At 42.1% G+C, this 15,233-nt stretch overlaps 1 protein-coding gene across 1 annotated transcript in view; it reads left to right on the top strand.

The window, feature by feature from the left end:
* Positions 1 to 9,813: 9,813 nt before the first annotated feature.
* Positions 9,814 to 15,233, top strand: part of LOC109038890 (uncharacterized) — a 75,099-nt gene continuing 69,679 nt past the window's right edge. Inside the window, exon 1 of the mRNA XM_019054150.2 lies at positions 9,814 to 10,131. Coding sequence (XP_018909695.2) covers positions 9,844 to 10,131 — 288 coding nt within the window. The 5' untranslated portion in view covers positions 9,814 to 9,843. The remainder of the gene's footprint in view (positions 10,132 to 15,233) is intronic.

A 15,233-nucleotide genomic window follows, 5' to 3' on the forward strand; every position in this document is an offset into this window, starting at 1 on the left:
TACTAGGAAGTACAGCCTTGAATATATGGTCAGTATCAGTTCATGTATCTAAAATTGCCTACATTAAAAATACAGGCATCACAATGCGTAGAACTTTGGTTATTTTATTGCAACCTCAATATTTCATCATCTTAGGCTAAAATTCTCTTTTTCTCAGGTTTATCAGCAACCAGTTGTGTTCAGAGTGACTATGCAACGACGCTTGCAACCATATCTTCTAATGATTTGTCGAGCAACCCCAGTGACCGGAGCTCTATCGAGTCATTGGAGTGGGATGTCTGTATGAACCATTATTCTAACACATCCTATGATGGAAAGTGTCGCATGACTCAGCTCCAAGACTTTAGTGTACAAACTTTGAAAGAGTCAAACAAAGAGAGATGACAGATAGAGAGCACCTTGTAAAGGTTTTTAATTTTAGCCAAACATGCAAGACTCAGGAGCTCTAGTCTTTATGTGCCATGAAATGAACGTATGGAGGTTTCGTCAGTTTTCAACCGTCAATAGGTAAGTGATTTCTCTCTTATATATTTTTTTACTGTAGCTATATCTATTGATGAGTGGAAGTTGCAGAACTTGCATCTTGATTGCTATGTCTCTGAATCGCTTCTGTCGTTTTATTTTATTTATTTTGAAAGAAGACCAGTTAGCTCTATTGTTCAAAATCCTCACAGATCATTCTGGTCAAAATGCAAAAAAAGCAGAAAATCTTACAAAAAACCATGTCCGTTGGTTTTTCTGAGAAAAAAATAGAATGTGATAAACAAGCTGCCATGTTGTAAATCAAGATGTGTGTTTAGTGACTTTCACTTTTGTTATTGTTGGTGACTGAATTTCTTTCAAGTTCAAATTGTTATCTTTTTTAGTTTATTTGTAATTTTTGAATGGGCATCACAGATTGAAGATGCGTCAAAAATCCCTTTTGTTATCTTTTAAAAGTATTATTTTTTTTAAAAAAGCGTCAGTGCATTTCAGTGTTGTGGTCGTTGTTATATAATTTTTTATTGAAATTCAGGCGGTTGGAAACTCTTATTTATTGTGTGAATTAGTTTAAGCTGAAAGGAAGGCAGATCATATAGATTCCAGTTGAATTTGAGACAGCTTATGCATTTTATCCCCGGGGTAAATGTAAAGAGGAGTTTGGCTCTAAAAATGTCCAGGTAATAAGCCAGGGGTGCCAGTCTCAGGAGTTGTTTATGGTTTGGTTGGTTATCTTTAAGCCTCCCAAGCCCTATTGCTCTCATGGAAAATTCTTGTTCAGAGAATTGAGTATCCTATAGCTTGAGAAAAGAAAAGCTGGTGTTTAGTGACTAAACTCAAAATGACGTATCTCAACTTTATAATCTCAAAATTTCTCCTATCTTACGTTCTCTTGAAAAAGGAAAACAACACAGTAGCTTGAAATTTTCTCTGATTCACCTTCACCTTTCCACGGTCATCATGCGAAAATCTTAATCCATGATGTAGAGTTTTTCCCCTAAAAAATGAAGTACCTAGGTGCAGAAATTTTAAAACAATTATTGAATTTCATCTTGCTTGTTTAAGGTTGCAACCTTGAAATGTAAGTATATTTACAGCTCATAAACGATTTTGATACAATATGTGTGTCAAGGCAAAACTTTTCCGTCTTATAATGATTGTAAAACTTTGCTATACTTGAGTTAAGTGGTTCAGGAGCTCAGCCATGCGAGTAGCTCCGTTACAATACATTGCGATTACCTACACAGTACACAGTCAATTCATTTCAACTGCATAGGGGTGTTGTGTTGGTTGCCTATCTACTAATTGAAGGGGCTCCTGTCATTTGCAAGTTTTCTTTGCATTGCAAAATGCCCATCTTTCTCCCAGGTACATGGGACTCTTTTCATTATTCGTTCAAAATCGGCATGTATTGACTAGATGATGTAAAAATATTGCAGATTTTCGGTGCGAAAGGTGTTGTTTTATTGCTGTGAATTGCAACTTCATTTCAATATTTTCGTTTCAAAGTGTAACTCGGGCAGCATCGGGTTGGGACCGGAGCTTGCACTGGTCACGAGGACAACCCCCATGACGTCATCGACGCCCGCGCAGGGACTTCACCCCCGTCAATTAAAACCGCCCGCGAAGGGCAATTATCAGCGCGTTATCGGGCACAATGTAGGGCTCTTATTGTGCAACTAAGTCCCGCACATGAATTCTACCGTGCTATAAGCAAGAATGTCGTGCACAGATTCCAATGTTGCCAAATTTTCCTCTTGTGAAAAATTGCTTTTTAAGGGAAGTTATGGTTATTTTCCTTTGAATTTTCAGATACTCTCAGTAGCTCAACCCGGGGATAAAATTTTCCGAAAAAGTGGAAGGTAAATACGTACAAGATCTCGTGGAAATTTTCATTACATTTAAGGGAATCGCAACGTTGGAAATCTAATACGGCGTTTTTTGCCTCTCGGCGAGCCGTGGGGTGGGCCGCGTAACACGCATGGATGCGTCGCATTATGAAAGCGCGTTGCATCAGGTGGACTCGGAAGTTGGCCGAACCCGTAATTCGGCGCTGGTCGCTCGTCCAAGCTCGCCCGATGCGCGCCGCTTGCCAAGTGTTACCCGCTCCGCCGCGTCGTCGCATCGCGTCGCGTCGCATTTGCCGCCCAATTGCGTCATTGAGAAGAAAACCGAAGGTACTGGCAGTTTCAATTTTGGGAATGGACCAGTCGGCAAGCTGCGGATTAAAGCGTTTTGATGCATGTTTCACAAGCAGAATTTCAAAGCCTCCCCATTCACAAAGAAGAGAAAAGAAGGCAATTCACAGTTAGTAAAAAGGCATTTGGACCGCGTTAAACAGAAAGGAACTAAGCCACATCAGCTATTGCCAAATTTAACTGGGAAATTTAATTTTTTACATGAAAACGGTCGTGCGGATTTTCGTGCAAACAGTGAATTTTCTCCATAGTACAAAACAAATTTCTTAAAATTTTCAAAGGAATCCGCACTAACGTTCTTTAGTAAAATATGAAATTGCCCAGTTAAATTTGGCAATAGCTGATGTGGCTTGGTTCCTTTCTGCCAACCGCGGTCTATTTGTTTCAGTCATTTCTCACGCTTTAAGCTTCATTGTTGTAGGGAGGGGGAAGTCAGGCCAGTCGTGAGTAACGTAGTGGGGGAGGGGGTGAAAAGTTGTCTTACGGGTGCCTCACAAGAGGGTAGAGGTGAGCGACTGGGGGTGTCACAAGAAGTCGGCCAAAATTCCCTACGTAATGCTTGAACGGTCCGGCTCATTGCCGATCCGAGCGATATTATAGACGTCGGGAAATCATGAGAGAAAAGCATGAGAACCCATTTTCAGACAAATTTGATAATCCCTGAAAAATTTTAAAATTCAATGTATTTCAAACGCACCAACTTTATGTCGTGAAAAATCGGCAAAACCCGTTTCTCCAAGCGTTTTTCGCGATTCTGATCGAAATGAAATTGGAAGTTGGAGATAGTTATTTTCGTGATTCTCCCACCCATTATCACTTTTTCCGTATAGTCTGTTCGTAGAGGCGGGTATGCAAGAAACGCTCAACTTTCTGTAAAACTCCTCTCCTTATTGCTGATTTAACCACAACTTCTGTGGCCACTTCATGGAGCTATAATCCGTACTTTTCTATTATTTTCTTGGCTCTTTACGCCCATAATCTAGGAAAGAACAGTTTCTTCTTTGAAGAAAGGCAGGGAGGGTATTCACCATTCATAACGGCGGACAGAACTTATTTTTAACTATCATAATTAATTAACTTTAATTCAGATCAATCTCAACGCCACACAACAAGCAAGTTTCTTCTTCTCCGCAAATGTAATTCATCCATTAAGGCCTGCCACATCCAACTTCGGGCCCTGGTACCAGTTTTAAGGTCCGGGCCCCAAGCCCGGAGGGGAGGGGGTCCGAGGGGCATCCCTCGAGAAATTTTAGAATTTATACGACTAATCGGACGCATTGTGAAGCTTCCATAAAGAATTTTTCCATCAATTTCTGCGGAATAATTATTTTTTTTTTTCTACTTTCGGCACAAAATACTTGCGAATTGTTGCATTCAAAACATCTGGAAAATTTTTATTATTATTTTTTTTTATTTGGGGGGGGGGGGGCATATGATACTATTTTCACTTCTAAAAGGGCCCGGCCCCCCTGGACTCCCCCTTCGTTTGTCTATGGCAAGGGAGTTGAGCCATGAGCCATTGAAGTCGAGGATGCCCAGACCGGAGACTCTTAGCATCTGACGACGGAAGAAAATGAAACGCAGTTACTAAAAATATCTGTCTGTCGGCGTCTGTATTGAAAATCTTGAAAATAGATAGAAATTTTCCAAGAAGTATACTTCTTTGAAAATTTAAGAAGAATTCTACAGTGCCCCAGTGTGTTTCTGAAAATCTATTCACCTTTTGCGAAATTGTTAGGGTAATATTTTCGTTTTTTCTTACGAAACAAGTGTTGCATGTGAATTCGTAGTGGTTTTTCACGGGTAACACGGGTCCCGGTACCAGGGACCCAGTATCCCCCCTTGTGGCGGGCCTGCCTTCATGCACGCTGGGCTTGTCGATTTCCTTTGACATTTTTGCAGTGGTGAATGCATAGCTGAAGTGCGCTACAGCTAGAATTGTATATAGCAAATGGGTAATTTTTATAGGAGGATCATAAATAAACAAGTGGTTAGAAATGAAAACAAAATACTATGAACTATGCAAAACGATAATCGGGGTATCGGAACTTCACTGATCTGAAAACGCCTTCAAATGCGGCGTGATACCTCACGCATTCCGGAGAGTTCAAATAGTTGTATCATTGCGTCGTAAGAATGTGACGGAAGATTTAATTGGAGATAGCCTCCATGCACGCTGGCCTTTTCGATTTCCGTTAACATTTTTGCAGTCATGAATGCGCTTAAGTACGCTTCAGCTAGAATGGGCCTGTTGCAAACTTTTGCTAGAGCAAAAATAAGAGTTGTTTCTTGTAGATAATGCCTCAAAAATCACGATGAGCGCATCGGCAAAGTCTGAAATGCACTCATAACTTCACAATCTGCGTAAGAAATTTGCGTTTTTTTAAGCTTCCCGCTTCAAAAACGATACTACGGCACAGGTGAACATTTTGTTAGAGGAGTCGCTCCATCGTCGGCGATATTCATCATGGCCGACGCTTGCACGCAGTTCCGCGCGTAATTCAAGGAGAGTTCAAGGTCAATCAATTCGGGCGTGGAAAATATGAACGTTAACACACCGATTGTTATCTGGTCTAATCCAGTTCAGGTGTTATCTCGTCCCATCAAACGTGTTTTGGCGGATTGGCGTCGGCTATGATGATTATTGCCGACGATGGAACGACTCCTCTTACAAAATGTTCACCTGTGCCGTAGTATCGTTTTTGAAGCGGGAAGCTCAAAAAACCGCAAATTTCTTACGCAGATTGTGGAGTTATGAGTGCATTTCAGAGTTTGCCGATGCGCTCATCGTGATTTTTGAGGCATTATCTATAAGAAACAACTCTTAGTTTTGCTCTAGCAAAAGTTTGCAACAGGCCCATTGTATGTAGCAAATGGGTGGTTCTTATAGGAGTGTTATAATTATACAAGTGGTTAGAAATGGTAACAAAATAATATGAACTATGCAAAACGATTCTTCCGATAACGGAACTTGGCAGTTTTGAAAACGCCTTCACATGCGGCGTGATACCTCACGCATTCCGGAGAGTTCAAAAAGTTGTATCATTGCGCCGTAAGAATGTGACGGAAGATTTAAATGGAGATAGCCTCCATGCACGCTGGGCGTGTCGATTTCCTTTGACATTTTTGCAGTGGTGAATGCATAGCTGAAGTGCGCTCCAGCTAGAATTGTACTTAGCAAATGGGTGGTTTTTATAGGAGGATTATAATTAAACAAGTGGTTAGAAATGGTAACAAAATAATATGAACTACGCAAAACGATTATTCCGATAACGGAACTTGGCAGTTTTGAAAACGCCTTCACATGCGACGTGATACCTCACGCATTCCGGAGAGTTCAAATAGTTGTATCATTGCGCCGTAAGAATGTGACGGAAGATTTAAATGGAGATAGCCTCCATGCTCGCTGGGCTTGTCGATTTCCTCTGAAATGTTTGCAGTGGTGAATGCATAGCTGAAGTGCGCTCCGGAGAGTTCAAATAGTTGTATCATTGCGTCGTAAGAATGTGACGGAAGATTTAATTGGAGATAGCCTCCATGCACGCTGGCCTTTTCGATTTCCGTTAACATTTTTGCAGTCATGAATGCGCTTAAGTACGCTTCAGCTAGAATTGTATGTAGCAAATGGGTGGTTCTTATAGGAGTGTTATAATTATACAAGTGGTTAGAAATGGTAACAAAATAATATGAACTATGCAAAACGATTCTTCCGATAACGGAACTTGGTAGTTTTGAAAACGCCTTCACATGCGGCGTGATACCTCACGCATTCCGGAGAGTTCAAAAAGTTGTATCATTGCGCCGTAAGAATGTGACGGAAGATTTAAATGGAGATAGCCTCCATGCACGCTGGGCGTGTCGATTTCCTTTGACATTTTTGCAGTGGTGAATGCATAGCTGAAGTGCGCTCCAGCTAGAATTGTATTAGCAAATGGGTGGTTTTTATAGGAGGATTATAATTAAACAAGTGGTAAGAAATTGTAACAAAATAATATGAACTATGCAAAACGATTCTTCCGATAACGGAACTTGGCAGTTTTGAAAACGCCTTCACATGCGGCGTGATACCTCACGCATTCCGGAGAGTTCAAAAAGTTGTATCATTGCGCCGTAAGAATGTGACGGAAGATTTAAATGGAGATAGCCTCCATGCACGCTGGGCGTGTCGATTTCCTTTGACATTTTTGCAGTGGTGAATGCATAGCTGAAGTGCGCTCCAGCTAGAATTGTATTTAGCAAATGGGTGGTTTTTATAGGAGGATTAAAATAAACAAGTGGTAAGAAATATAACAAAATAATATGAACTATGCAAAACGATTCTCCGATAATCGGAACTTGGCAGTTTTGAAAACGCCTTCACATGCGGCGTGATACCTCACGCATTCCGGAGAGTTCAAAAAGTTGTATCATTGCGCCGTAAGAATGTGACGGAAGATTTAAATGGAGATAGCCTCCATGCACGCTGGGCGTGTCGATTTCCTTTGACATTTTTGCAGTGGTGAATGCATAGCTGAAGTGCGCTTCAGCTAGAATTGTATTTAGCAAATGGGTGGTTTTTGTACGAGGATTAAAAATAAACGAGTGGTACGGAATATAACAAAAGAATATGAACTATGCAAAACGATAATCCGGGTATCGGAACTTGGCTGTTTTGAAAACGCCTTCAAATGCGGCGTGATACCTCACGCATTCCGGAGAGTTCAAATAGTTGTATCATTGCGCCGTAAGAATGGGACGGAAGATTGAAATGGAGATAGCCTCCATGCACGCTGGGCGTGTCGATTTCCTCTGAAATTTGAGGAAATGAAATTGAAGCTTCCATAAAAAATTTTTCCATCAATTTCTGCGGAATAATTAGGTTTTTTTTTATACTTTCAGCTCAAAATACTTGCGAATTGCTGCATTCAGAACATCTGGAAATTTTTTTTTATTTTTTTTTTTTTTTTTTTTTTTTTTTGTTTTTTTTTGGGGGGGGGGGGGGCATATGATACTATTTACAGTCCTAAGAAGGCCAGGTCACCCTGGACTCCCCCTTCGTTTGTCTTTAGCAAGGGACTTGAGCCATGAGCCATTGAAGTCGAGGATGCCCAGACCGGAGACTCTTAGCATCTGACGACGGAAGAAAATGAAACGCAGTTATTAAAAATATCCGTCTGTCGGCGTCTGTATTGAGAATCTTGAAAATAGATAGAAATTTTCCAAGAAGTATACTTCTTTGAAAATTTAAGAAGAATTCTATAGTGCCCCAGTGTGTTTCTGAAAATCTATTCACCTTTTGCGAAATTGTTAGGGTAATATTTTCGTTTTTTCTTACGAAACAAGTGTTGCATGTGAATTCGTAGTGGTTTTTCACGGATAACACGGGTCCCGGTACCAGGGACCCAGTATCCCCCCTTGTGGCGGGCCTGATTGAACAGAATGCAAAATCGATGTCGTTGGTGACTTGAACGCATGGGTAGAAAAAAAGTCGCGGTTAGTTTTCCCCATGTTTTCCGTCTGACTGCAGAGTCCGTATTAATGGTGCATTGTTGCCGTTCAAGGTCTCCTTTTAATATCTATGATATTGGTGTCCAATGCTTACAATTCCGTGTTTTCGATAACCTCCACGGAAAAAACAACTCAGCGCTGAGGCCTTTAATACTTTAGGTAAAATAGCGCCAACTATGGGCAATAGGGCTGATCGTGTTCGTGAGCCCCACAGATTGTATAGGGCTGGACCCTAAAGATGTAGGGCTCAGCACTACTACCTGTAGTTAGCGCTATTTTACTTAAAGTGTTCGGGCTCAGCGCTAAGTTGTTTTTTCCGCGCCGTTTCTAGTGAACTTGGAAATGTGAATTCATTACGAGAGTACAATTTTCCAACTCTGCACATAAATTAAGGATAGCTCACTAGTGCCTTTACAAAAGCACATTTTGATTTAGGACATTGCAACTCATCTTACATTCAATCATTTTCCATCAAAATGATCAATATTATAGGTATATTATGCATGTGTCTAGGCCCTATACACTTTTCTAGCCCTCGCGACTATGTTACTTTTGTGGTAACAATTATTTCGGCCTTAGTAACAAAATTTAAATTTCTTCCTAGAGTTTTCCAAAATTCGGGGTATTTTAAGCCCGGCGCGGCATTTTTTTTTTTTTGGGGGGGGGGGGGCGAAGGCTCAAGAGAACGTGGGAATCTGACGTTAAGTTCCAGGACAGCTACCTTATTATGTATTCTTCCAAAAGGACCCCTTGCCGGAGGTGCAGAAAGTTCTAATATACCAACCGTTAGCAGCGCTCCGGCGTTTTTGCCATTTGGCCTTATTTTCGACTTGCTTCACGCCTAATTGTTCGATTTCATGACTAAACGCTCAATTTCGGATAAAATCTGCGGTCTGTCTTAAGGGGCAAAACTGACTGCAGCTTTTTTTCTACCCTCGCGTTCAAATCTTCTAAGAAGAGCACTTTTTCTGAAAGAGCGTTTACAAATTACGTCACCTACCCAGGAGGAGGGGGAGCTGTCGTGACTTGTAGGTGACAAAGGGGGAGGAGGGGGTCCAAAAAAAGTGACGTCACCTCATCTTAGCGAGAATAGGATTGGAATTTAGACTTTTCCATTGTGCTCAACGTTATTTTCGAGTCATTTTACAACATGAATCTATGTGTGATACACCTGCAGCAAAGGTTGGTTAAAACCCCCCACTTGCGTAAAGAAGGGGGGCTACGCTTTAAATAACGTAATTTCTAGGGGAAGGGGGGGTTTAAGTGATATGTAGGTGACTAAGGGGAGAGGGAAGGGTTAAAAAGTCGGGGAAAACGAGTGACGTAATTTATGGACGGCTCCAAAGTACTGTGCGCAATTCTAAAAGTAAAAGTCATACATACATTAAAGCCGCTTTCACAGCGCTCTCTGGCGCTCTGCGACACCTGACCGCCATCGCACTCTATCCTCCCACAGCCCTTCAGGGATTTGGCACTCCCTCATTTCATTTTAACCCCCCTATCGTCACCCTTACCTAGGACCCCCCTCACCCCCTCGCCCTCCCTCACCGCTCATTCTTGATTGGGCCCACCCTGGGTAAGGGGAGGGTCTTGATTGGGTCCCCCCTTACCATGGGTGGGAGGCCCAATCAAGGATGTCTTTAGAAATTAAAAGTCATAATTTTGTAAACTTTGCCCCATGCTTGCCCGGATCCTAGGATCGCGAGATGGGGCATTTTCTGTACCCCTGCACCCCTCCCACGCGAGAAGGGACAAAAATCCCACGGATGGGGATTTTCGAATTTCAGGTGGGGTCGGGCGCGATGGTGGGGCGCATATAAGAGTCATCGGCGGTAGCACGTTCGGTACTGGGCAATTACTTGTAGTGAGAGTTGTGCGTGTGCGGTGGTACGGTGAGCGGTGTATCTGTGTCTGTGCAAGTGCAGTGAATGTGCGCGTCCCAGGATCTCCGCTCTTTATCATGAAGGTGAGTCCGCGACTCCACGCTCCACGCTCCGCGCTCGCCTCGCCGAGTTTTTCGCTCCTTTCGCCTCTTTCGGCTTCCGGGCCGCCACACGGTGGATCCAGTCAATCGGAGAGGTCGGACGAAATTTGGAAACTTTAAAAGCTCATGACTCCGTTTGTATAAAGATTTGAGGCTCGAAATGTGGTTCCATTGGTTTTCTCGTAAAATTTGCTCTTGGGAGCACCCCTTAAAGCTTAAAATGTGGCGAAATAAACAGCGAAATTTGCGATTTTTGTCAAAAATTTCATGTCCGACTTCTCTAATTGACTGGATCCACTGTGTGCCACCGGACACGCTCGCACCCGAGTTCTCGGGTCATGGAAAGCCATGAGCTCGGAGATAAATGCCATTGAGTAGGACCAAAAGGTCCTTTAAGTGGACAGTGGATACTCAAGTCCTTCGGGCATCGAGGGAACTGGTTTGGGGTGTGACATCGATTTTTTAGTCTTTGTTGTTAAAATTGGCCTCGAAAACCGGGAATTGGCAAGGATTTTCACCAAATCAGAGAACTCAGGGAATTTCATGAAAAAAACGGAAATTTGAATATCGAAAATTATCACCGCATCTGAGTCTCGGTCTATTTCGGGGTTCAACGCGCTCTGTTGAACTGCTACTAGTAAACAGAAATAACATTTTAACAAGAAATCACAATTCAGGTCAATTAAATCTGTAATACCTGAAGAAGAAAAACTCACATGTTTCAATCATTAGCAGTAAAATTAATACAAAAAAAAATCGTTTTTCAGTCAGCTTGTCCCCATCTTTGCTTTTCCTTCGTCTGACTGCCGAGTCCGTTTCATTCGTGCATTATTGCCTTCCAAGGTTTCCTTACGTTCAACTTTTTTTTAATATCTATGACTCTTGGTGTCAGAGGCTCAAAATTCCGTGTTTTCAGCAATCTTCGGTTTCTAGTGGACAGAGTAACCTCAAACTTTCAAAAGCATTCGTTTTCAAAGTAATTTTAGTTATTTCTCTCTTTTCTCCAGCGATGGTCCTCAGAAAACGTAATATCTTCGGTCCTCGGTGGCGATGATTAGTGTTTGAGTTAGTATCATTGTTCTCAGCTTATCAGTACCTCCCGGCAAAATAGTATTTTGTGGGACACGTAATTTTGTAATTGCCTTACTGTCCTTACACAATTTGAACGGAATCCCGTCATTTTTTTTACCGGCACCCCAGAAATAACAGCAATTATTTGTCGATCGCGTCCACAAATGCATGTTCTTACAGTCCACTGATGCTTTTCTCGATTCCAAGCTGTAGGTTCGATCGAGACCCCTTATCACCGATTCGAAGTTATTTCCTTGTAAACTTTAATAGAGATGACTCGATGCACCAGATAATCGCAACGTTTGCCTTAGAGTCTGGCGGTCCAAATTGATCAATTTATGGAAGCTTGTAGTCTGAATGGACTCTTCAGTCGTGACGCCATAACAGTATTGCAATGGCTAAGGTGCAAAACCACGCATTTACATTGTGGTGTTTCTAAATCTCTGCTTCTAGTTTACTTGTTTAAAGGGAAAGAGGCCAACCCTATAGCTTGAAATCTACACAGAATATTCTGCGCACAGCGAAGAAAAATCAAGGAAGTTTTCAAGAAATTACGTCAACTAGTTTTTGAAGAAAAAAATGAAGTCTGACAGGAAGTCGCAAACGGAGGTACGTGGTCTCGCACTTTTGTCATCGATGCCTTCTATGACCGAGTACCTTCCAGTGCCAATGAAAGATAATGTATCTTTTCGCTCTCTCTTGACCAACGTATGTCTTCATCTCACTCTGACGAATTCCTAAAGTAAAATAAACAATTTTTTTTTTGAATTTCTTGTGCGATTTTCTCATGTATCGATGGAATTATTCATCGAAAAAAAATTTGATGCCTAAATTGATGTCTAGAAAGAGGTGCACACACACATGGGCTTTCAGGCAGAGGAAGTTAGATTGATTATACCCTCAAGAGGAACCCAAGGTCACTTTAATTGCCATCGATGGAGTCATCAGCGACGTCCGTTGAGTTTTATGATGCACGACTAAAAAAGTCCATTACGGTGGTTTGCGGGGGGATCTTACAACGTTGCGAAGAGAGGAAGCGCGTGCGAAGAAAGTTGATGAGACGGTGCTTGTCTGAGTATTTTTTCCCTAATCCGCGTCAACCAGTGGTAGAAACAGAAAGAGAATTCGAGACTCGAGTGACGCGGTGCAGAACATTCCAAAAGCTACGCGCACCGTGCGTATGGCAACTTACCTCCGTACACGCTTTCGATTAGTCGTTGTAGTTTTCCGATCTTCTACGTCACGCAGGTTCAAACTTCTAGGAGTCGACCGAAGCACCGAAGTACTCTAGATATGTGACCCAAACTTCGGTAGCTGGACCCTATAAATTTTCGGATGCCTGATCCGAAAACTTCTGACATTCACGATCTGGACGTCGAGTCCTACGCTCTACGTATTTTTCTCCGTGTACGTGTAATGTAAGATAGTCAAGCTGATTTTGGTTAAATATAGGCCAATTGAACTTTTGCAGCTAGGAACCACAACTTTTTACTCAGTTTAGAAACAGCGTATGTACCATTAGTTTCCCTATCTACATACGTGTTCTTACGGAAAAGCCAGAAATTTTAATTCCCTATCGCCAAATGAAGTCCAATTTAAGGATGTAACCTCCCCCACCCCCTCCCCCAAAGATTTTATGAGATAATTTCTTGGATTTCCCGACATTTCCTGAATTTTTGACCATTTCTAACCCTGAAAAAGCAATGTTTATACCACCAAAATGTAATTTCCCCCCATAAATTTCTATGAAGAAATCAATCGGACTACATTTTGCAATTCAGGATTACCATTTCCGGCTTAGTTCAGAATCAACGTAAGTATCATTAGTTTCCCCACGTACAGAAGTGTTTTTACGAATAAGCCAAAAATTTTAATGTCTAATCGCGAAATGAAGCCCAATTTATGGATGGAACCCCCACCCCCACCCCCACCCCCTCCTTCAATCATTCTGCAGGACAGTATGATGCATTGTCTCTGGTCAGGCTCCACGGCTGGCAACGTTGAGGGCAAAACGTTGGCGCCGCTGAACGATACTGTTTGGTGCTGATGGAGAAAGTGCTCGCTTGCCGGCTGGCTCCCCGCTAATGCCGCGCATTATCCCCTTTTAATCTCGATTGTTTCTCATTCTCATTCCGATTTAACGCCGCGAAACGTCAACTTATCTCGCATTTAATTCGGCAATCGTGCTCGTGGCTTCGTCCTGTCGAAAGGTTAAGTTGACATTTAATACTTCCCATCGTCCATCTTCCTCGTCTTCTTATTTATTTCCGTTTTTTTTTTGTCCTTCTTTCTGGCGGATGATTTTTATTTTTGACTCCGGTCGTGCGATAGCCATTTCCGAAATTTCGGTTTGATCCGTCACGAAAAATCTCTTCCGAAATCTTGAAAACCATCCGGCACGATTATCATCACCGTAGCTCCCTCCATTCAACACGAGCGTTGATCAAAGCATCAATTGGACTTCATTTAGCAATAAGGAACTACAATTTCTGGCTCATCCGTAAAAACACTAATGTACATAGGGAAGCCAATGACACATACGCTGTCTCTAAACTAAGCCGGAAATTGTAGTTCCGATTAATAAAATGTATTCCAATTGATTTCTAAATACAAATTAAAGGGAAAAAATTACATTTTGGTCATATAAATATTACTTTTTAAGGATTTAAGATATAGTAAAAACTCATCAGGAAATGTCGGAAAAGCCAGACTATAATCGCATATGTTTATTAAATCACCCATAGAAGAATTTATAGGTAGAAAGTTCAGTCTCTTCCACCGTCCCTTTATTTATCCGCGTAAATCCATCTGAAGTAGAGAAAGGATATGGAAAGATCAACTGAAGCTGTTTGCGAGCAGAGTGCGCCGAACGGTATTGTTTGTAAAAAGATGCGTGGAGTAAGTCCACTTTTCGTGCACTCTGTTAGTTATCGACGCGGCGAGTTTTATGACTATGAATATTCATGAAAGAGAGGCGCCGGCATGCAGCATGGCACGCGACGCGACGCGGCTCGAACTCTATACAATCCTTTTTCTGCCGTTTTCCGTCTGCTCACTTTTGGCGGAATAATTCATTTATTATGGAAGGAGGCCGTTCATACATTAATGAGGCACCTTTCTTCGATTTTTATCCCCCTCGATAAACATTAGCGACCCCCGTAGATTGGCAACACTGGGATGGCCAATGTGCGAAACCTCTAACAACAATGGCACCTTCTGAAAAAAAAAAAAATAAATATTCTGTTGCGCACAAATTAATTACTTGAAGTTTTCAAATCATTCAGCATCGTCCCAATCAATCTCCAGGGTGTCTGCAGGTCTGGAAAACCGGGAGGGGTCAGGGAATTTCATCAGATCAGGAAAAACCGGGAAAAGTTGGGGATTTTTTTTTTCGCTAAGTCTATGGACACCCTGATCTCATCACTCACCCACACCAGTGCGGTATTTCGGGAGCCTCAGTCAGTCTTCGAGACGGTAATATCCGTTCTCCTCCCCCTCCCCTCCGCAGGGAGGAGGGTGCCTTGAGGAAGGGGTCGGAGTGCAGTGTGCATGAACTAGTTGCGTTCCGCGGTTTCACCACGTGGAGCCGAACCGATTCGCGATTCCCAATCAGACACGCATGCATTTCCGTTTTCGGCTCCCTCCCTCCCCCCCCCCTCCCCACACTGTGCCAGTGTTGCAGAACTTTGCGAAGAATTAATCCATGGTGTCTAGGACCGGGAATAATTGGAAAGAACCGAGATTTATCAGGGAATGAAAAATTTCTAGGAAAAATCAGGGAATCTAATCTATTCCAGAAACTAAAAATTACTTCTTCTATCGCTGAGATTTTGTGTCACTACTGCACCTGAGTCGCCATTATTGACCTCTTGAATGACATGTTCGAATCTTCAAACCATCAGAATAATAGAAAAGCTTTCATCGCCCAATTTATGCGGAAACATCAGGAACGTTTTTGGAATTAAAGATTCGAATGTGCGCCAAAGAATCGGCTGAAAGATGAAAAAATCGAC

Source organism: Bemisia tabaci, chromosome 1 (assembly GCF_918797505.1).
Source record: "Bemisia tabaci chromosome 1, PGI_BMITA_v3".
NCBI lineage: Eukaryota > Metazoa > Arthropoda > Insecta > Hemiptera > Aleyrodidae > Bemisia > Bemisia tabaci.